This window comes from Orycteropus afer, unplaced genomic scaffold (genome assembly GCF_000298275.1).
Source record: "Orycteropus afer afer isolate SDZICR_OR568_19922 unplaced genomic scaffold, OryAfe1.0 scaffold00069, whole genome shotgun sequence".
In the NCBI taxonomy this organism is placed as follows: Eukaryota; Metazoa; Chordata; class Mammalia; order Tubulidentata; family Orycteropodidae; genus Orycteropus; species Orycteropus afer.
The window spans coordinates 11,767,730-11,791,500 of record NW_006921656.1 but is presented as its reverse complement, the minus strand read 5'-3'; the positions used below and the strand labels follow the sequence as shown (position 1 = coordinate 11,791,500).

The 23,771-nt window shown below is 44.2% G+C and overlaps 1 protein-coding gene across 1 annotated transcript in view; it reads right to left on the bottom strand.

The window, feature by feature from the left end:
• The window catches only part of ASAP1 (ArfGAP with SH3 domain, ankyrin repeat and PH domain 1), a 311,506-nt gene that overhangs the window by 73,233 nt on the left and 214,502 nt on the right, over positions 1 to 23,771 (bottom strand). The window contains exons 7-12 of the mRNA XM_042780911.1: positions 23,191 to 23,276; positions 20,504 to 20,579; positions 19,228 to 19,314; positions 14,681 to 14,689; positions 13,808 to 13,908; positions 7,654 to 7,723 (exon numbers count right to left, since the gene is read on the bottom strand). Of these exons, the coding sequence (XP_042636845.1) occupies positions 7,654 to 7,723; positions 13,808 to 13,908; positions 14,681 to 14,689; positions 19,228 to 19,314; positions 20,504 to 20,579; positions 23,191 to 23,276 (429 nt within the window). The remainder of the gene's footprint in view (positions 1 to 7,653; positions 7,724 to 13,807; positions 13,909 to 14,680; positions 14,690 to 19,227; positions 19,315 to 20,503; positions 20,580 to 23,190; positions 23,277 to 23,771) is intronic.

Sequence of the window (23,771 nt, the reverse complement as noted above, 5' to 3'; positions counted from 1 at the left end):
AAAAAAAAGTCACCCTGACCTCAGAGGCCTCCTCAGGTCTGGCAAAGTGCTGCTTATGACTTATATCCAAACAACAGCATCTGCACTGAGACAACTGCATTCTTCTGCCTGTGAACGTGACTGTGAAGAAGACTCAATGCCAGTGCCTTCAGGTGAGGCTCCATGTGGAGCTTGATTTAGGATTAGCAATTCTGGTCTGTTTTGTTTTTAAAGGTTCCATGTCACAAAGGGCAGCAAGGTGAGGAGCTGCCTGATAAGGTGACAGAAAACCAGCACTACCTGCAGCTGATGAATGTGAAATAAAATAGGTAAGTGTTATTCAAATGGGGGAGGGAGAAATTCAAGTAGAGAACTACAACAGGTTCAGGACATTTTTGCAAATTTTTTTTTCCTGGTTTTTGCTCAGTTATTTTTTAAGCTCATAATTTAATTGTGCTTTTTTTCTTTCTAAATCCATAACAGCAATAAATTCCCAAGCAGCGTCTTCTGGAAGTGTCCAGACAATTCTTCCAAAAGAGCTGTGTCGTTTCTAGCACGTCTGCTTCCCTTAGCTCCTTGGACACTCCCTCCAGACACAGGCCTCTGCACTCCCCCCTTTCTCTACTGGAACGCGTCTCTCCTTCCTTAACCATTACTGGCTTGGAAAAGCCATCCCTACTACACGAAGGAGGAACCCGTTCTTTTCTCTGACAGCATCCGCTCATTTCTCGTACAGCACTCTACCTTGTTTCCATCACTCGGCTGTCAGTGTGCCAGGCTGTGGTGGCTTGCACGTCGGTGCTACGATGCGGGAAGCACGACCACCAATATTTCAAATCCCAGCAGGGTCATCCATGGGGGACAGTCTGCAGTGGAGCCTGCAGACTGAGAGACTGGGAAAGACCTGGTGATCTACTTCTGAAGAAACTCGCCACAGACCTTATGGCTAGCAGTGGAAACCCTGTCTGATGCAGTGCTGAAAGAAGAGCCCCTCAGCCTGGAAAGCACTCAAAGTAAGATGGAAAAGGCTGCCCCTTCAAAGGAGAGCTGACCTTAATGATGGAATAAATGCTCATGTGGCATGAACACAATAAGAAACAGCTGCAAATAGCCATTAATAACTGGAATGTGAAATTTATGAAGTTATGAATCCGGGAAAATTAGAAGTTGTCACAAATGAAATGGAACGCATAAAGATTTTTTTTCCTAGGCTTTAGTGAACTGAAATGGACTGGTATTGGCTATTCTGAATCAGACAATCATGTGGTCTACCATATCAGGAATGGCAAATTCCAGAACAAAGACATCCTGTTCATCGCCAAAAACAAGATCTATTTCAAGATCTATCCTAAAAACATTGTCAGGGATAGGATAATATCCGCATGCCTACAAGGGAGACCAGTTGATATGACCACTACGCAAGTTTCCACACCAACTGCTAATGCCAAAGAAGCTACTGAAGATTTTTACCAACTTCTGAAGTCTGAAATTGAACAAACATGCAATCAAGATACACTTCTAATTACTGGCAATTGGAATGTGAAAGTCAGAAACAAAGTAGGATCAGAAGCTGGTCTAACTGGCTCTAAAGTCTTCCCTCTGCACAATTCACAGTGCTTCTTTCTAATCTCTTAGGAGACAAGCTTGAAATCAGGGAGTCCCAAACATCCTCAGAATGCTGTAAAGGCCGAGTCACAGAAACAAGGTCATCAAATACATTGCAAGGAAGGGAGAATCCATTCTGCAGGTCTTTTGTGTTTCTTAAGGGAAGCCTGGTGGCACAGGGGTTAAGTGTTTAGCCACCAACCAAAAAGTCAATAGTTCTAACCCACGAGGCGCTCTGCAGGGCAAAGATGAGGCAGTCTGCTTCCTTAAAGATTTATAGCCTTAGCAACCCGACAGAGCTGTTCCACATCGTCCTGCAGCGCACCATGAGCAGAATCAACTGATGGCAGTGAGTTTGCTTTGTCGTGCCCTGAATCTACTTAGTGCACTGTTTAAACCCCTCATAGATGAATGTTATCTTCAGGGCTTGGATGGGACTAAAAGACAACAGTCTTTGGCGTCCAAAGAACCCAAAGACAGGAAACATCCAATTTGTGCTATGGTGAAATACCATGGAAGGTGACAGAGCTGCTGTAAACCCCTAATGGCAGAAATTAAGTTTCTATGAAAAGACAGGCACCCGAACATGCTTCATGAGTACCTTCAGGGGTACAGGAATTAGCACTGCAAAGGAATTCCAAGAAGCCAGTTTCAAACCGAGGCAGCAAACATTAGGGATGACAGGAATAACAGCTGACATTTATTGAGCACTAATGATGCCACACATCCTGCTCTAATTACTTACAATTAATGAACTCATTTAATCTTCACAACCACCTGGGAAGGAAGGACTATTAATAGCCCCATTTTATTCAGATGCAGAAACAGCCACCAAGGACTCAGTGTCAGAGTTGGAATTCAAACCCTGGCCGACTGGCTCCAGGGTCTGAGAGGATGAAGACAACCAAGACAAGTAACAGCCTTCACTAGAAGCTCACTGTGATTCAAGGTCTAACCAAACCCAACCGGCTGCCATTGAGTTGACTCAGACTCATAACTACTCTACAGGAAAGACTAGAACTGGCTCATCATTTCCAAGGTTGTCATCTTTATGGAAGCAGACCACCACATCTTTCTCCCATGGAACAGCTAGTGGGTTTGAACTGCTGACCTTATGGTTAAGAGTCAAGTACTTAACCACTGTGCCACCAGGGCTCTTCTGCCCAGGCTCTAAATGCATCATCTATCATCTTACTTAATGCTCACAACACTGAGAGAGGGGTACTATTATCCTATTTTGTAGTTGAAGAGTGCAAACGAAGTAGCTTCAGAAAAGCCACACATAATGCGTAGCTAAGTGGGCCCGTCATTACACGCTGACTCAGGCTGTGCTCTCACTCCTGCCCTTTTAAAACAATCAGACCACCAAGCATGCAGACAAGTGCACAGTCAGAGGCCTTGCCTCTTCCAGCCAGCTGGATTCTCACCCTTTCCACAAACACCAAACCTCCTTAGTGGACTTCTGTGTTACACTAAAAGGACTTGTAGTATCGACTGATGTAGACATAAGAGACTATGGATTTAATGATTAGGATGGTTTTAATAAGAGCATCTGCAGACACGTGAGAAACGTCAGACATTAGCCAGGCAGTATTTGAATAGAAATGTCAATTCAGGGAACCCCTGTACTATCTTCATGACCAACACTCCCTGCCCTTCCAGGAACCCTTCCTGCCTTTTCTACCTCAAGATACTAGGATTGATCCAGTGCCAAGGTAATTTGTTTATTTCATTTCAAAGAAGAACTATTCATGAAACTGTCAAAGACACAGCACTCAGCAAAGTCCTAGGATATAATAGGAAGTGTGCAGGCTTTGGGGTTTGAAAACCTGCCCCACTGTTTACAAACTGCATGACCTCAGGCTGGTGACTGAAATTTCTCTAAGCCTTAGTTTCTTCACCTGTAAAATGCAGTTTCACCCAGCAAACATTCACTGAGCACTAACTATGCATTGGGCAACATGCTTGTTGTTGTTAAGTGTTGTTGAGTCGGTTCCAACTCACAGCAACCCTATCCACAACATGAAGCAATGCCTGCCCTTGGGCCATCTTCACAATCACTGCTACGCTGGAGCCTACTGTTGCTGCCACTGGGCCCATCCATCCCGTTGAGGGTCTTCCTCTTTTTTGCTGACCCTCTTACTTTACCAAGCATGACATCCTCTCTCCAGGACTGGTCCCTTCAGATAACATGACCAAAGTTTGAGAGATGAAGTCTAGCCATTCCCGCTTCTAAGGAGCATTCTGGCTGTACTTCTTCCAGGACAGATTTATTTGTTTGGGCAGTCCATGGTATTTTCAATACTCTTTGTCAACAACACAATTCAAAAATGCATCAATTCTTCGCTGGTCTTCCTTATTCATTCATTGTTCAGCTTTTGCATGCACATGAGGCAACTGAAAACACCATAGCAATATACTAGGTACTAGGAATTCAAAGATGAGTGAGACATTGGCTCCACCTCTTCAGAGCTTCCAGCCTGGTGAGAAATGAAGACAGTGACATCTGTCTTAAAGGGCCATCTTGAAGATTAAGTGCAGAGTATGCTGGAAGTCTCAATAAAAGGTAGTTTCCGTTCCTTTCCAACTCATGATTCAAACCACAGGGGACATGAGGATACTGAATTCAGAAACTGAGGGTTTTGAAAAAGCAGTTTCTTATACCTTCGAAATTAGTTTTTCAGGAGAACAACAATGATGTGACACTCCATCTGAAACTGTCCTATCTCTTCTCTTTTATAATTTGTTTCATTATATAATTAATGCTTCTAATGAAAAAGAAAAGGCAAAAAGCACACAATTCAAAGCGCAGAAATCCACTCACAATCGTTTAGGGGCTTGATATGAACTTGTTGGGCTTAAGTTTTCAGGCAGACGCAGATGTTTGCCACAGGGCTGTTACAGGTGTATTTTGAAATTAAAGTACTTGATGCTGTGCTTTGATACACTAGCCGGTCCGTAAGTGGGAGCCACTGTCACTACGACTTTTATCTAATAGCAAATTCAGGCAGTCCCACTGAATGGGACGGGACTGTGCTACAGTTCTTTGAATCATAAATTTAAAGAGCTGTTCTTGAACAGGTACTTTAAAAGCAATGAACTTTCAGACTACATCTGCTAGGGATGGGAGCAAGTCCTGCAGGGATATAAAGAAACATACTTCCCCAGAACAGCAAAGTGGGGAGATGGACGCAGTCGGGAGCAGATCTTCGCTTGTGGACAAGCCAACAAACCAAGACTCGTTGATCTAAATGCCCACACGGCTCTCACTGGACCTGCTTTGTACAAGAAACACTGCTACGCACTGTGGCTCTTCATGTAGGAGCAGCAAGTCACGTGTTGAGTTCCTCACAATGGCCTCATGCTTCCTAAGAACAAAAGCCTCATTCCTTCACCTCTTCAGAGATCACTGAATCCCATGTTTTCCTAGGAAATGGCCGGCCTTGATTTTCAACCTAATTCTAAGTAATTGACAGCATTTGCAGTCAGGAAACGTCTGCTAAAACTGGCTAAAAGACCTTTCTGTGGGAGCAGGAGTGTGATCACAAGTGTTGTAACTGGCAGCAAAAAGTCAACCTCAGGTTTGTACTCTGACAACAATACTGTCAAAAATGCGAAACAGAGTAACTCAACTCAGTGGGGGGAGTGTTCTTTCCCTTGGCTGCTAGGAGAAAGGGAGGTGAATCAGTAAGTTGTGATGTTTGCAGCAGGAGAGGCTGCCTGTCAATGCCTATCTGTCTCTCCAGGACATCCAAGGAGATAGCAGTAATAGCAAGAAGGGGTATTAACTGAAGGCCCACCGCAGCAGGAGTGATAACGCACAGACCCGCCATCTCATTTAATTCTCAAGACAGCTGTAAGGAGCTGACCATTTTCTCAAGGCCACAAAGTAAACGGCAAAGCTGGGATTCAGAATCAAATCTGACAGATGCCAAAGCCCACTCTTAGCTCCTCAATAATGAGGCCAATGTGATCATCTGTTGTTAACCAGAGCTTGAAGAATGCATATTAACAGTTGGCTTGGCCACAATGGACATGTGCCAGCGGAGAAAAAAAAGGAGGATGACAGAGAACTCTTTTTAAAAACTGTCCAAGGTCACATAACTAACAGGCAATGCCACTGATGCCTGAGCCAGGTCTGTGTGAACCCCTCCATCACCACACACCACCTCATCGCAGCGTGCTCTTTCCAGAGCAGATTCTGAACAAAAGGAAACAGACTATACGACGATTATGGAACTTCTCAAAACGCTGCGAGGCCTGTCAGCACCAAAGTGGTCCAAGGGAGGAATTCTCCAGCAGAATAAAGTTAGGGTTTACAGCACACCTCCGACTGACAACTATGAACTATATGAAGGTCATTCTTGACATAGAAATTCTCCATGAACAATTTTCATTCTAGTATATTTAACCTGAAGAATACACCCTCCAGCCTGGAGGAGCAGCAGTAACTTCTCCCTTGTGATTTTTCCTGTCTTTTTTGTCTCTGCTCACTCACTAATTAGGAGTCACACTATTTAGAACCAAATCAGCAAAGAGAATCAGCTATTACCAGACACGAGCACAGCTCAGGAAAGCTGGCTGAGGGTCAGAAGGGCAGTTTAGGAGGATACAGGCAACAGACTCAGCAAGTCCCAGGTGCATGTGAGGGAGGGCAAGGGTACCTCCGTTTATTCTGGAAGATGGGTAGGTCTGGGATTCAGCACCTGCCAGAGCAGAGGAGAAGCTCAAGAAAAGCTTCCTGGACAAACAAACAAGGGTTAGACCACTTCAGTGACAATTATTAGCTGATCTAATCTGTTGGTATGATTTCTGATGGTTGACTGGTTACAACTAGCACGAGGGTTAAAAATCTCAGGTGGAAGGCCTCTGTGCAATCACCATAGGGTTCTGCAGGGGGACAAGGGTGGAGATAATTTAACAGCTCAAGTTTCACAGCTGGGGAATGATCTTTCAGATACAAGCAGTCACCTCCCAGGAGGGCATGGCCACAAGTGTGCCCTGAGCACCTGTGGTGTGTCAGGACCTGTAATGTGCCCCTGGGAAGCCCATAGGCAAGTAGGATGATGAGGCTCCAAAGGTGAGGAGGTAAACAGAAGGCGGCATAGAGACTAGTGTCAGCCAGACTCAAGTCTAAATTCCAACTGTGCCATTTACCAGCCAAGTCACAGCTCTTCTTTGTGCCTTAGTTTCCTCATCTGTAAATGAAGGTTCTAATACCACATGGGCTGGTGAGAGGATGAAGTAAAATAAACGTTGTGAGTGCAGCAGGAAGAAGTGCTTAGTAAGTGGGCCTGCCTGCCTGCCTTCCTTCAACAGAGGGCAACCTAAACTCGGCCGTGAGTGATGACACATGGGCAGTGTAGAAATGCTCACCCCTCCTCGCCACGGTCCCACCAGGAACCAACTGCTTATCCTAACTCAAGGGCTTAACTGCCTCACGATGCCAAAACTGAGCAACAGGGCTTCCCCAAGCTGAGGCTACTGAGGGAAACCTCAGGCACATTTTCAAAAACTCTGGTAGACCTTGCCACTTCCATTCCTGTGTGACACATTTTCCATGACAATCCTGGCATCTTCAACAATTAATATTTTTTTGCTAGTTTACAAAGGACAAATAGTATTTGTTTGCTGTATACATCTTTGATTACCATCAAGATTAAAATTTTTACATAGATATTATTTCCTGCACTACTTTCTCACTCAAAGGACTTCTTCGGTCATCTTTATAATTCAGAAAACTTTAGGCTTTTCAAAACAACCATCAGTAATATTTCCCAAAACATATGATTATGAAATAAAAGAACACTTGATTGAGTTTGAGAAAGCAAAAAAAAAAAGTTCTTGTGGAACAACAGGTAAGAGCAAGATTCTGCAGAATGAAAGTGATTTTTTGGGAGGTAGCGGGTAGAAGAATATTCCAAACTATCTGACCCAAATCCACCCATTAATTATAGTTGGGATACATGTCAATGCTGACTCAGGCCACTTCCATCAGCGAGTTTGCTTCCTCATCTACAGGGGCAAGAAGCATTACCAACGCACCAGGTAGGGTGACGGCACACTTACCGTGGCATGTGAGATGGTTAGGATTCCATTCTTGACTGCACACTTTCTTCTCTGCCACACCTTCCGCAGCCTAAAGGACAGGCAGAAACACCTGATTCAGCACCTGATTCAGCCTGGAGCCTGCAGTTACACAGTGTATGCACAGGAATAATGAAAAAATCAAACCAAACCAAAAAACCACCACACAAAACAGAAAATTCTATTCGCCTTTTACCATCTTGGGTGGAAGGTAGTTGCAGTGTAGTAAATTGCATAATATGACTTTTCTAGACATAGTCTTTGTAAATTCTGTGGTGGAACTTGCCATGAGCAACTGAGTAGCTCCAGATTGTTAAAGTTATCCACCTGGGGTATTTCTGTTGGACTGGCATGAAGCAATCTTCTGGAAAGTTCTCTCTCTCTCGGGTACAGAATTCTGATGTTGGGATTGATTGGTTTGGCCACTCTTCAAGGCTCAAAAGGAGACTCCGAGAGGCAGAAGGAATCTCTCACTGCTGGCTGAGAGAGACACTGGGAGACACACATTGCTGGGAGAGAGATTGTCAGCTGAGAGATGGCAGGGTAAGAGACTGAGCATGTTCCTGAACTTGAATTGTAGACTGGTGCTTCCCTAATAAACTCCATAATCTGTGAGTTCTCTGTGGCCACTGTAGCGAATTACTGAGCCCAGCAGAGAGGTGGTGGGTGCTGCAGGAGGAACAGCTGGTGTCAGGGTTGGTGAAGAGGCTGGAGGGAGGCAGCATGTCTGGCCTCACAGGAATAGGCCTTGGGCTACTGATGGTGATTATGTCTTCCGCTTGTGGGGTTAGAAGAGATCAGAAGATGGTGCCTCCCTGCCCCTTTGGCAGTAGTTCAGACAAGTCGGCATAGGCAAGGATACTCATTACAATTCTCTTGCTGATACTGAAAATGGGAACCAACAGAAATCTAATAGCAGGAAGATGAATCAATGAGTTATATTCATGCTACAGAGTACGGGTAGGAGTTTAAAGGAATGAATTAACTATGTATGTGTGCTGGCTTAGACTGATTTCTGAAGCACACTGTTGACTGAAAAGAGCAAGCTGTTCTAAGATATTTAAGGTATGAGCTCATAATGTGAAAAAACAACCTGAATCACATTTAGATGTATAAACAATACTCTGTAATTTTCTACGGGTACATATATTCTTGGAAGGAAGGTTGGGCAATCTACTCCCGTAGTGATACTGCCTCGGAAACCCAAGGAGGGGTCGCTATGAGTCTGGGCTGACTCGACGGCACATAAGAACAACAACAACAACATATATTCACAGAAATACATAAGAAAGGATCTGGACAGAGGCACGCCATGATGACCAGAGGCGGCCAGATTTTACTGGAGGTAGAGCTGGGAGTCAGTCATCCTACCTGTGAATCTTTGACAAGAAGGCTGTATTAATCTATTATTTATGAAATCAAAACTAAATTTTAAAAAAATTAATGAAGAACTAACTCAAGGAAGAGATGGGCTGGGACCGCCTCAGGATATTAACCAAGCAGTTCAGGGCCAGGGATGATGAATGCATTATCATCATCTATGGAAACCTGCACACCTTCCCCTCAGGGGCGTCTTCAAACCCCATGATGCCTTAGAGCCCCTGACGGAGAGCTGTTCGTGATTCCCAGGGGAATGTAAGCTACAGTCAAGCCACTCAGAAGTATTTGAGAGTGAAGACACTTTAAAGTATTTGATTTGACGACGCTGAAGGACAGAAAAAGCCAAATGAACTAATTTCAACTTGGGTTGTGTGTGTGTGTGTATGTGTGTGAAGGCCACGGCACAGGTGAGCGACTGCACGCATAACTGACGTGCATGGGCAGGCAGGTACAAACGCACACTAGTGGAGCCCATCAGTGCCACATTACTAGGAATGGGAAGGGCACGGTGGCTCTCCAGGCTAGGAGAAGACCTCAGGCCTTCAGTTGTCATGGAATAGGTAACACTAGAGGGGACAGTGCAGCTTTCCCAGGCACCCAAAATAATATCATCTTGTGTTTTTCTTTTCCTCCTTAAATAAGTCCTACAAGAAAGGTGCCACACATGAATTTTAAAGCAACTGTAAACATAGATAACACTGTCTTTTTTCATATGTAACCACCAGAAGTATCGTTTGCTCCAAAGCACGCTCCAGAAAGGAAGGAAGAATCTGACACGATCAGACCAAACGGAAAACTGCACGCACCGTGCTCAAAACACTAGTCTCCTCTGGAGGTAATTGAGAGTTACTAATTGACAAACTCCTCAAATTACAGCTAAGTCACAGACGTCCTTCTGAAAGAACTAACCAGGGAAATGTTTCACTAGAGTTCATTTCTGTTAAATAATCACTCCTCCATCTGGTTAATGTCACCAACTCCCTGCAAGTGGCTTTGCCTCCATCTTCCCCTCACCTTACGTGTTAACACAGGTGAGGAATTCCTGTACACACTAAGCTAAAACCAGTGTCATCCTTCTCAATCATATTTTAAAAATATAAACAATCAAATGATTCATCCTGAGGAGAGTGTCCCTCATTCAGTGTATTTAGTAAAGTCTTTATTCACCAGCTTTTCTTACACACATATATACTAAGGAAACACACATACACAAAGGGTCTACGTTCTCTTATAATGCTAATAAAGCCAAGAAAATTTACACAAAGCATTACTGTTCTTATTAACGGAGATTACTGATGCAGCACTTCCAAATTGCGGAGGAAGAGGAGTGATACCAGGACAGGCCTTCGCCGATTTGAGCAAAGCAATGCCTGCTCTGTGTCACCACCTGGATGGCTTTCATTCCCAGGCCTCTATGGAGCAGCTTCTGCTGGGAACTGTCTGTACTGAAGCTTTTCGATGCACTTGTCTGCAGGCTCCTGAATGGACATGCCAATGACTTTCATCATCTGGCATTCACAGAGGGTGCCTGCCACCCAGAATCACCACTCAGGCCATGCCAGGATCTCAGAATTCCAGGAAAAGAGTTTTCTGTGAGAAAGTGGCCTAACACGATCCAGCGAGTGCCAGCTGCGATGCCACATCACCTGGGCTTCCACCCCAGGGCCATCACCCGCAGGCCGTGTGACTCAGCACGGTCATCCTGCGGTCAGTCTCACCTGAGTCATGTAAATCATGAAGGTATTAAGGCCCACTTTCCAGGGCTGTTTTCAGAAACAGAGGCTAAAGCAGTTGCTCCTTTGCCTGCCAATAGATGCCTTCGGGCCATAAAGTTTTAAAACTTTTCAATTGTTTTTCAATTGTGTAACAATCCTGTAAGTAACAAGGATTACTGTAAAACTCGAGGTTGGAAAGCACTAATGCAAAGGATCCTTGGAGAAAATCACAGGCCCCGCTGGCAGTCACTATGAGCAGACAAGTGTGTCTTCAAGGACGAGCACCTTTCCCCTCTTCCACAGAAAGCAAACACAAGCAATGCTGGGTTATCACGAGTCATATCTGCTGCCTGTGCAATTATGGGGAGGCTGGACCACCTGGCTTCCAACCTCCTTTCAACTCTAAGGTGCTCTGGCTTTTTTCCATATCTTTCCAAGCAGACCACAAGCGAAGTGAGGGTGAGGACTATGTCTTACTCACCTTTTTCCTTCCAGCCTCTAGCAGGCTGCCTTAGATTCTACAGTGCTTAATAAATGTGTATGGGATGAATGCATGAAGGAAGAACAGGCCAAGAGAACGGGCAGTGAGGTGTGTGTGTTTATACCAGTTTATGCTGTGTACCCCAAGGGTGATCAACAGCACCAGCACCCCCTTTGAAAATCAAGAGAAGATAGACCAACATTAGGCCAGAAGACCCAGGATCAAGTCTGGCTTCACAGACTTCCTGGCTACATGATTTTAGCAAATGACTTGATCTCTCTGAATGAGCTGCCTTATCTATGAAGGGGTGACGTGTGTGCGGTTCCTGGCCTGTATGGCAGGCACACAGCAGCCGATCACAAGGAGATTCTCTAAGGTATGAACTAAACAAGGCCTGGGAAAGACCCTGCTGACCTGCCATGGACACACAGGCATTAACTGCTTCATTCAGAAATAGGCAATTCTAATTCTAAGAAAATTACTGTGACTTTAGGTGAGAGGAGTTTTTTTTTTTTTAGAAGAAGACTGCTCTATACTTCTCTTCAAAGATTTCTACTACTACCCTGCTGTCTGCCTCATAACACAAAACGAACTGTCCTCTTGCTGGAGCAGCAACAGGTTACCACGTTGTAAAGGGAAGTCCACACCACGGGTGGTCAGTGAAAGGAGGGGTCCTGGGCCTGAGGCCTTTTCTGCAGGATGAGTCATTTGCAGGCGTTCAGGGCCGTGCAGCTGGGCTGTTCTTTGCTTGCCGTGTTACGTAAAAAGAGCCCAGTGTAAATGGGTAGCTGGTGCTTCATTTCTTCTCTCGCTTCCACAGTACTGACGCAGCCAATGGTCACCACACACGCACTGACGTGATGCTCAGTCAGGTGCTGCATCATGGGCTGGACTGCTTCTCTCTGTAAACCCCAGAGCAGCAAATGCTGCCTGTCCTCCTCCCTTCACTGTCTGGGGTTCGGCCATTGCTCACCACATCTGCTGCCATTTCCCGGCCCTGTCAGCATCTCTGGTCTGGGTTTCTGCAGGTGCTTCCTCACTGTCTCCCTACTTCTATGATAGCCCCCTGCAGAGCCACTCCTGCCACGGTAGCCAGAGAGACCTTTTCAAAACAAGGCAGCTGTGTCATGTCACATCTCTGCTCAAACCCCTCCAGTGACTCTCATCTCACTTGCCACACACAACAGTCTTTCTGGTAGCCTCTGTGACTTAGTGCCTGCAGGGCCCTAGCTCCCTGCCCCTCTGACCTTATCACCTAAAACTCCCAGCTCGCTCACTCTACTCCAGCTGGGTGTAACTCCTTGGGATTAACCCAGTGCCAAGGCACCTGACTGCTAACCTACATCAATTTTTAAAAAAATGTTGCTGATAAAAAAAAAAAGAAAAAAAAAAATCAGCACAGAGTGCTCAGGAGAATACCCTGGTGGGGGAGAGTGCAGTTGCCAAACACAGAAGGCATGTGTTATCTGCCTGAAAATACAGTCAGGGCTCTCAAGAGGTATCTGTTGAATGCAAGAGTCAAATAATGAGTAAAACTAACAAGATCCCAGAAATACTTTCAACGAAAGCCAAACAGCAAAGTTACGGTCTTAGGTAAAGCCAAGGAACACTTCTCCACAAGCCATCAGTAGCCTGGGGACTTTCTCTTTTTTTAAAAAAAGATGCCAATCAGTAAAGGGACTCATTCTGGTTCTCGGAAGGAGCAGTTTTTACTCTGGGTGTTTTGGCAGCACGTACAGGGAGATAAAGTGCTAAGGAAGAACACATTTGGTTGTCGTAACTCATCATGAAGGAGAATCTCTTGTTCAAGCAGCAGAAGGCGGCAGCGTGGTTGCATCAGGGCAGGAAGCGGCACAAGACGAGGCTGGAGAGAGAAGGGTGGACCCTCTCTGCAATGGAAAGCCCCTGGAGCTTTTCAGAAAGCGGGTGACGTGGCATGCCTCCCGTCCTTACCGGGCCATCCTGACTGCTGTTTGGGGTTGAACTGGAGAAGGGCAAGAGTGAGAGAAGCGAGACAGCCAGGAGCCTACAGAAATTGCCCAGGAGAGAGGAAGGTGGCTCACAGCCAAGTAGGGCCAGCAGAGATGGCAAGAAATGTGTTATTTTCAGAAATGAAAGGGCATGTTGCTAGGACTGGCTGTGATAAAAAAGAGAAAAGAGAAGTCAGGATGATGCCCAGGCTGAGGTCCAAGTGGTAGTGGTGGTGGTGGCGGGCATTCCAGGCGGCGGAACCTCCCAGAACAGAAGCAGAGACGTGGGGGTGTATATGAGGCCAGCAAGTCATCTGCTCGCTTCTTGTTCTACTCAATACCTGCCTTCCTACAATGCACCTTATATGTCACGGGTGCTATGTAGGGTCACAGGGTAATTACCGCTTTTCCTAAAGATGGCAGGTTAAATCTCAGACTTACCTGAAGACCCGTGTGCTGGAGATCTGAAGCTAGAGCATTAGCAAACTTTTCAGTGTGTTTCCTATCTGAGAGGCTGAAAGCAATTCCTAGGTTCACGACACCCAGGAGGTGTGCCAATCACAGGGGCGCTGGGCCAGGTGCACACATACCCATCACTTTTCTTGAGCAGGTACCCCCTCTTCTCACTGCCGTACTCCTTGTTGCCCTGCAGCTGATGCATGCTGTAGCCTCCTTGCCGGCTCTGGGAATCCTAGAAGAGAAATCGCAGGTGAAACAAACCTGGAGACAACTCTCAAAGCCCTGGACGCTATTCTGCCACTAAGCCTTTGCCCACTGGCCTGGGCCTAAGACAATTACCAAATTTCAAGAGCTGCCAGGGTCCTTGCCTTTATTTTATAGGGAAGGACACTACACGGTAAACAACTGCCAAAGTCGTAAAGTGAGGCAGAGGCAGAGCTGGGGTGCAGGTTTCTTGATTTCTGGATCAGGGCACTTGTTCTCCTTGTCTGAGTTCAAACATACTACAGTTTGAGACCAGCAGGACTCAAGCCCACGTCCATCAGCTGCAGAGGCAGACACAGAAAGGGCTAGTGCTTTTAAGGGCCCAGGACACAGCTCATGCAGCCTGTGTTCTTCCTGGGGCTGCACCTTTTCTTTCTCTGCACATTCTGCCAAACATCCACAAGGAAAAGGGTAGCTTCTGAGAGTGTATAAAGAATTACATAAAATTTCTGTTTAGTAATCAGTGCTCTGTGAAACAGACTTATAACCACACTTTTAACTTAAAAAGATGATTCTATGGTAATGAATCATGACAACGTGATGAGAAGGGTGACAAGGATCAACCCAACAACACAGATGCAAACAAGGTGAACACAAGCACGCTATTGACACTTTACCATATTCCTAAAGACTGAATGACCAGAAAGAGCCATTACATTATGAACATGGAAGGAATAAATGAACAAGGTTGAGCTGCAGACTGAGAACACAACACATTCTCACAAACAGTATTCACTTACTCTCCTAGACTTCGATCGGGAAGGGCAAAAGCAACAGAGAAAAAAGGCAGAACATTTGAAAATACAGTTAATCTCACTGAAAAGTATTACCACCTACAATTAAGCATTTTTATGTAACACACATAACATCATTAATGGTAATTAACATCAGACAACACATGCACACTGTGTGCACAAGCTTGTGTGCATACACACACGCTTTGTCTTTAGAATCCCGATAAACTTGGGGTGATGGAACAATAAGATATCTTTATATTTATCGGGTGTATTTCAGGTCATGTTGAGTGGAGGTAGAAGAACAACTGAAAGGAAGACGATAAGGAGCAAGGAGCACATTCACCAAGATACAATGACAAACCTCATGGTGTGTGTGCACAGGGAACCAACAGCCTGTTGTTGTTGTTATTTGCTGTGGAGTTGGACCCAGCCCACAGCTACCCCTCTTTGGGTTTCCGAGACAGTACCACTACAGAAGTAGAATGCCCAACCTTCTTTTCGAGGAGTGGCTGGTGGGTTTGAACTGCCAGCCTTCTGGTCAGCAGTTAAGTGCCTTAGGCACTATGCTACCAGAGCTCCTAACCAACATCCTAGTGAGACCCAAAATGAAGACGTGCTCAGAAAAGTTTGTAAGAGTTACAAATTACAGGAGGACTCTAGGGTCTTTTCACATTAACCAAACAAAAACCAAACACTGCCACTGAGTCACATCCGACTCACAGCAACCACTCCTTGGGTTTCGAGGTGGTATCTCTATGGAAGTAGATTGCCCAAGCTTCCTTCCAAGGAGTGGCTGGGGGTATGAATTGTCAGCCTTCTGGTTAGCAGTCAAATTATCTGAGGCACTGTGTGACCAGAGCTCCTTTTTAAAAAATATCAAGAAGTGCTCTGGTGGTGTAGTGGTTAAGTCAGGGGCTAACTGAAAGACTAGTGGTCTGAATCCACCAGCTGCTCCATGGAGAAAGATGTGGCAGTTTGCTCCACAAAGATGACAGCCTTGCAAGCCTATGGAGAAGTTCTACACTGTCCTGCAGGGTTGCTATGAGTTGGTATGGACTCAATGGCAATGTTTTTTTAACTTTTTAAAGCAACACCTGAGATCTGATGGTGATGAGGCAGGAAGCGGAATTCACACTGATGGCTGGGGCACAGCGTACTCTTTAGGTCATGATGGCTTATTTCTGGCGTTCGGGATCATTCTGGGCCACAGAGTATGTGCTCAGTAAATGCAAATTAACATAATAAGAGCAGAAGGACGATCTCCAGGACAGTGTACCTTCGTAAGGCTGTTCTACTCAGGAGGAGGTCTGTGCTCAAAAGCATGCCCTGGACCCCTCCTAAAGGCAGGTTCTGTGAAAGGTACTGAGGAGACACACTAGGATGCAGTGTCTGCCTGTCTCCGAGGTGGACGCTTACAGTGTGACCACAGCACTGGCCTGTCCTCCCGTGCAGGTACACGAGAAGGGGAATACACTTCACCAGGGAAACGGCTCCTATTAAGGAGGTTACAAACCTTAGCCATTTTCCTCATCTCTGTACTTTCAGTCTCCAGTGTGCCAGATTCCCTCTGAATAAGAAACATCTAACTGGGCAACTTTAACCACACAGGGAGGGGTGGGGAGTGGACTGGAATCTAGGAATTACTTGAAAAAAATTCTCCAAAGGGTGACTTTGAGTTGGGGCCCCAGCCTTGAATTCCACAGTCATATGGCTCACTGAGCCCATCCTCCAGGACCTTCTGAGTGGAGGTATGACTAAGGGACTGTCCTAAATAGCAGCTATTCAAAGGACCAGCCTTCCTCCACCAGTGCCCTGGTGACAGTCCCCAAGAGCAACAGTAGAAACAGATGTCATTTTTTTTGAAGAAGGCAGCAATATGTCCATAATCCTAATAAAGAAAAATTAGGACTGAAAATTAAAGCTCAGTGACAGGAAACTCAGCCATGAAACAAAGTGAGAGATGGGAATAAATCACATCCACAGATCTTTCTGCTTTTGTCCAATGAAATCACATGAAACTTCCTCAACTATGGACTTGGGATCAGGGAATGTTGTGATACCTAGACCTCCAGAAACCTATTAAAAGCAGAATCTAAAATCTCCTTGGATGTTAATTCTTATTGAAAGAACAGCCCCTGCCTTCCTTAGAACCCTCTGAATTGAACTAAAGTCCATGTGAGCACCTAATTCCTAGGTCTGTCTGAATGCTCTCAACTATGTTATCGCTAATCTTAACCTGGAATTTGAAAGCCTAAGATTTTTTTAAAAAAAGACTTTTTAAAGCAAGGACTCAGATGATAATTTATGAAACCACAGTATTCTATAAGCTTACCATTAAGCATTCCTTACATATATTACTAAGCTATTGTTGTTGTTGTTGTTGTTGTTATGTGCCGTTGAGTCGGCCCTGACTCATAGTGATCCCTCCTTGGGTTTCCGAGGCAGTATCACTATGGATGTAGATTGCCCCATCTTCCTTCCGAGGAGTGGCTGGTGGGTTTGAACCGCCAGCCTTTTGGTTAGCAGTCAAGTACCTTAGGCACTACGCTACCAGAGCTCCCATTACTAAGCTATATAACCTTTAAATTCTGAGTAACAAGTACTTAGGTTTCTTTTTAATATACACATAGGCTTTGGCAATGTGTATATACACATATACAATGGCTGCACACCAGGCTTTGACTTCAGAAGCACGTTCCATGAATCGGTAACAGTAAAGAAGCAATGTTTCAGAAGTCCAGCACGAACCTGCCTGAGTTAGCTACTCATGAGTTCTATGGCTTAAGAAGGACACATTAATCATTATTTGAGAAATGACGGCCATTCCGCTTGCTTAGGGGAGCACTTCAGATAAATAAAGGATTTCCCTTTTTGAGAAAGTAGACCTTGGAGAATTAACACTAGTAATAATTAAAAAAAAAAAAAATACAACAGAAAGAATGAAACAGGTTCTAAATCCTTTGATAGCGTAACAGAAATCAATGTGTTTTCACAAAAGGGAAATGCAAATTAGAAACTTATTCAGGCAAAAAATATACAACTCAGCTTAAACAATGGATTCCTCAAGGAAGCCAAGGAACGAATGTAAACTACAGAGAGATAAAGCCACGCTCTATTTTTCATTTCAACGTCCTACTCTCTGCAGGCAAATCACCCTACCTCCTTATTAGAAAACCTTATTAACATATAAAATGCATTATTAAAGAGTAAAGTCTAAAACCTTTTTTTAAACTGCAAGCAATTACACACTCATTGATTTAATGGGGTTATAAATGTTGCTGGCATCCAATTTAGAACTAACCCACTATTACAGAAGCTTAAAACTTTTAATGGAAGGTATAAGTGGAGTAGGCCAAGAATTTCTTCCATTTCACCTTACTAAATATCTATTGAGTAGCTTTTTGGGTACCAGGTACTATGAAGAAGAGACAATCTGTTTTCAAGCTTGCAAACTATACTGTAAGGGGCTGTTAAGAACGCCCATCAATGGACTTAAATAAAAAGCTAGAATTTTGGGAATGATTTAGTATATCCTACATAAGATTTAAGATATGACTATTAAAAATATTTTCAACCCTAAACATAGTTATGCAGCAAATTGTTCATTTGGGAGGTTAGGCTATTGTAAAAGCTTAAACAATTAAATTTCATAGATCATCTGCCAAGAGACAATAAAGATTTAATTTGATTTTGACAAGAAAATAAGTAAGTCTAACAAACATCCTGAGATCCTATTTACAACTAGAATTCTTGGAGCTTGCTTCAGCGGAGCCAAATTAGAACTGGCGGGGAGCAGGCGACATGATTTGTTGGGTGCTTTTAATTTCTCCGGTCATTTTGAAGATTACTTTACACTCTTCTTAAGTAATAGCACTGTGGCCACGGCTCCCCGATGGATAGTCTTCCCTCCTATTATTCCAAGTCATTAAAAATCATGACCTTCTAAACACATTTTCAATGAGATGATAAATAGCATGAGAATGAGACAGTCATTCTGCGCACAATCACTTCTGCTTGGAAAATCCTTGACACATGGTGCTTAATGACAACTCATCACTTAGTAACTTGGGGTAGAGTTAAGATCAGTCAGATGATGGCATTTCCTCATGGACACACTCCTTTGGAGTACATGTAAATCTGCTCTTTAGCTAGCATGAGCAGACGATCCAATCTTTATGTAATACAAAAAGGGACTACAATATTTCTCTTCTCAAGAAAGCGTCCGTGTACAGGAAGGAGGTAACTTGTGTGACACAACAAAGGTAGGAAGTAGTTCAGTGCATACCAAAAACCAAACCACTGCCATCATGTCGCTTCCGATTCACAGTGCCCCTAGAGGACAGAGTAGAACTGCCCCCTAGGGTTGCCAAGGCTGTCATCTTTATGGACGCAGACTACCACACTTTTCTGTCATGGAGCAGGCTGGTGGGTTCAAACTGCTGACCTTTTGTTAGCAGCCAAATGCCTTAACCACTGGTATGCACTTGAGAAGCACTGCAGCTTCCCATTCGCTGCCAGCCCTGTCGGAGACACAGAGTTCACCTACTTACTTCTTTCTGATCAAGCTGCAGAGAGGATTTTATTAAGTCTCGGAGTGCAGTCAGCTGTTTCTTTTCTTCATCCTGGGTCTGTTTTATCTATGAAAGAAGAAAACCATTTCCATTACTTATTCTTGATAGTTTTACGAGCACAGCTTACTCCATCCAAATGTATCGCTCACCAAGCAAGTCAATTACGCCGTTGATTTCCTTATAAAAGACCTTCCTGATGTATGAGAGGCATGATATTCTCATCTTTTGAAAGTGCCAGTAAGTTCTGAAATCACTGAGTAATGCAATGTACTTTCTTATTAAATATATATCCAGACTAGACAATTACCTTGGTAGTACTGTTCTGAACAAAGCTAAGAAATACCATTAAGGTCACTTGCTTCTGGTTTTTCAAAGGATGGTAGTGGGATACCATGATGTGATTAAGGTGCCAGGAGTGGATCCTAAGAATGACCAGAACTCCAACAGCCTAATGCGTACATGAACGTTTACAAAGCACTCCTTGAGGACAAGGGAGTGGCCCTGCTTTATAAATCACTTAGAATTAAGGTTAACGAACCATGTACTGTGGAAAGAAAATCAGAAAAAAATACCATAGGTACTAATATTATTAATAATAAGGTATTGTTACTTACAATTCCAAACTTTATCTGAACATGTGTAGTTGTGTTCATAGAACACATACTTTACTATTATTCAATGCCATGCAGTTTGTGGGAAACAAAGTTTACTGTTTCTACAAACACATGCATTTTTTTCCCCAAAAAAGCTTTACATTTGATTTCCCTATTATAGAAGTAAAACCTGCACATTAGGGAAAAGAGACAGAGAGATACTGACAGAAAGACGAAAGAGACAGAGAGAGAGAGAGAGAATATAAAACAAGTAAAAACAAAACAAAAACAACCATAAACTCTACTCAGAGACACACACTTCATTTTTACCCTTCCAGGATCAAGTATTCTTTCTGCAAATGCTTAAGGGAGCACTTACACGTGATGCCTGCTACTGAACCCTGAATGGTGAGCCCTCTAAAGCCATGGCTATGCAAGTCCCTCTCTGCTTCCTCTCCTCTCCTGCTCCCCAGAAGGGTGCTAGGGATATGTGGTCACGGAGTACTTTGCTAAGTTAAATTGAAGGCTCATCTGACCTGGGTTTATACTGACACAATACTTAAGAAGAAAATGCTCTTCTTTAATACTGTTAATAATATCCAATTTATTCCTATTTATCTGTGAAAGCAGGTTAACATGCATGTATTTTATAGAGAACTTACATTATATAGATCAGCAGCCAGTTTTTCAATGTACTGTTTCAATTTATCAGCTGTTTTCAAGCCATCTTGAAAGAAACTATAATGAAAAACAACAGATTTTATCAGCAGTATGAAAAAGAACTGAATGGCAATGACCTGCAAAATGTGACAATGCCTTTCCTCTACACTCACGCACACACTCAAAACTCTCACACAATGAACCAGTTTATAAAAATGTACCCACAGTTCAACCCTGGGTACCACTTCACACCAGCTAGTGGGCAGCACATTGCTGCTGACTGTCGTCACGTCAGCTCCACTCACGGGGACCTTGTCCATAACACAAGGAAGCCATGCCCAGTCCTGTGCCATCCTCGCCAGTGTTGGTGCTTCTGAGCCCACCACTGTAGCTGTCAAACCTACAGATATCACACAGCCACTGTACACGATGGTTACTGTCCCCACACAGCAATCTCATAATGCATATCTCCATCTACACACAGAACAATTACCCCTTTCTGTGCCATATTTGAACTCGTTAATCAGTGGACTATCATGGAGTTGAAATGGATCCTGTAAGGAAAGACGTGGCTGAACTAGAAATAAGGAATCAGGGAAACAGTTCATTCATTTCCCCAACCTTCCCTGTGTGCCAACATGTAACTGAAATACAAGATTTAAAATTAGTGGTACTGATGGATTTGGAAAGCTCAGTCCTGCCACACATATCGAAGTTGCATTGTTTCACCCAGCAGCAAGCGCAAACATGGGTGAGCACTGAGGAACCTCGGCCACACACCAAGGCCTGTGCTAAATGGTTACATAAGCTCTCTCACGCAATCCTCACAACAACACTACTGAGTTAAGTATTTCACTCCAGGTCTGCCTGGATGCTGAAGGCCTGCTCGGAACACAAGGCAAAGGTATTTCTTATCTCAGGTGGACACATGCACTCAGGAGCCCCATCTGTGACCAGTTTAGAGACACAGGGTCCTTCTCAGTAAACTGGTGTAGAATTTCCTCTGCCATCGAGAAAGTGTCTTTAACACGCCCAAATGGCAGTGAGTTCTCATCCATTTACCATCCCCTCGCAACATAATGGGATCCTTGAGGACCAGCATGCGCTCATCTCCACATCACAGGACCTAACAGAGGGCCCTGCATGGAGCGGACACCTGTAAGTGGCTGTGGATGCAGCAATATCATGGATCATTAGGGCACATCTTGAGAATCACTGTTTTTCCACCCTTGTATGTGTAGCCAATGGCACCAACCCACCACGGAAAATCCCTCATGGTCCCACATCTGCAGCCCTTACAACAACAAGGAAGAGGAACAATGCTTTTACAGAGTCTTTCAGCAACAGGCATCTGGTGGTAAAGGGCGTTCAACTGGAAAACTGCCTGCCAAGTACCATTTCTACCCGTCAGGCTCTCACCACTGCCCATGAGGATGAGAGCTCATCTTCTTGGCACTGTATTGAGGAACCTTCATGTTCTGGTTCGATTCCTTTCTCGTTTTTCTCACTCTTTCCCTTTAAAAACTCTGTGTTCCAGCCATGTTGCCAACGACCAGTTGCCTGCTCTTTCTCACACTCCTCCCAATCTTTGCACATGCTGTTCCCTTTGCATGCAATGTCCTTCTCCACTGTAACTGCCTGGTCAACTCCCACATTCTACCAAGGCTCAGCTCTGTAACCACTTCCCAAGCAGCTCTCCCTAGTCTCACCAGCCAAGGAGCAGGCATCTTTGGGCACTTGCTTGTGCTCAGATCTAAGTGTCACACCCACAGTGGCTAGCGATGCCCATCACAGAGCAGACCGTCCGTCAGTGTTCACTCGAACCGGCACCTTCTATACCTGGGGGCCATGCCTGGACTACCAAGGAAGCATGAGCAGGGCCACAAATTAATCATAGAAAAATCAACATGGGTCCCTGGTGCCGCACTTTAAACTGTTTCTGGGGAAAGGTGTTGAAGGTAGAGAGCATAACCCTAAGAGGAATGTCGTCAGGATCTCGTAACAGAAATAGCACGGGCCTTGGGGTCAGATGGTGACGGTCTAGAATCCGTGTGGCGGTCTAGAATCCGTGACTTGTGAAAGACGAGGTTAATTATTCAGATAATGCACATGAAACCATTAAGCAACGCGTAGGGCAGTCAGTGTGTTCAATGATGTTGGTTTTCTTCCCTGGAGCTGCAAAAGTTTATCATGCAAGAAGTTCTTTCCTTCCCAAAGGGATATAGATTCTTTGCAGGTATTTTGATTCAGTGTGACTTTCAACGTGAAGGGAACCTACTCATCACATTTAATGGTTTAAGTATACTGGAAAACGATGATGAAAATGCAAGGTAGGAATAGATGGTGTGAATGATCCAATAATAAGGAAAATGTCTAGTAAGGAAGGAGGGGGAGTCACCAGGAAGGCCACTTTAATGACAGGGCCTTATGGACCTGTGTTAGAGCTCACAGGCTGTCACAGTCAAGGTTAGATTGGTAAGACATCATTTCTGAGTAAATAGTTGCCCTAATTTGAGTTACTGATCTATAAAAAACACGGAAGATGGAGGACAATACCACTTCTTCCTCCTCTGAACGGTCACCGTATCATTCTACTTAGAGGTCAAACGGTGATCAGGAAGAGAGAGCGAGCGAAAGCAACGGAAGGGAGGAGGCTTTCCACTAACAGTGACCGCGGCATCCTACTTACTTGCACTGCGCGTGATAATACTTTATAAGATTCTGCAGCAGATCCACACCCTTTTTGGTCTTGATTTCATTAACTTTAATGAGATACTGTGGAGATAAAAAAGAACTTTATGTTGCTAATTACACAAAGGTTCTCCAGTCATGGGTTCGGGATGCAGAACACCAATTGTGAATCTGCATGAGTTAATGTGCCTCAGATGGGCTCCTGACAATGTGAGCATAATTTAAGAAATACTGACTTGGCATAGTCACAAAGTATACAAGACAATTGATCAGTTAGAGTGTTAGCATTTTATATATTCTTAAGATTCGTTTCCTAGACAGGCAGACATAAAATACAGCAAAACATTCTGGCATAATCAATTTGTCTTCCCCTGGTGCAGTGGATCTCAAACTGCTGGTTCACGTGGTAAAACACATGAAAGACCCATTGCCTCACACAGCACTCTTGATCACACGACAGTGAAACGCTCAGAGGCTTCTTTAAAGTTTCTTCAGGGAGAATTTTTGCTACTTGGAATGAAAGATTAAAAATACAAATAAAACGTTATTAATTTATGTGGTTAACGAGACAAACACTGG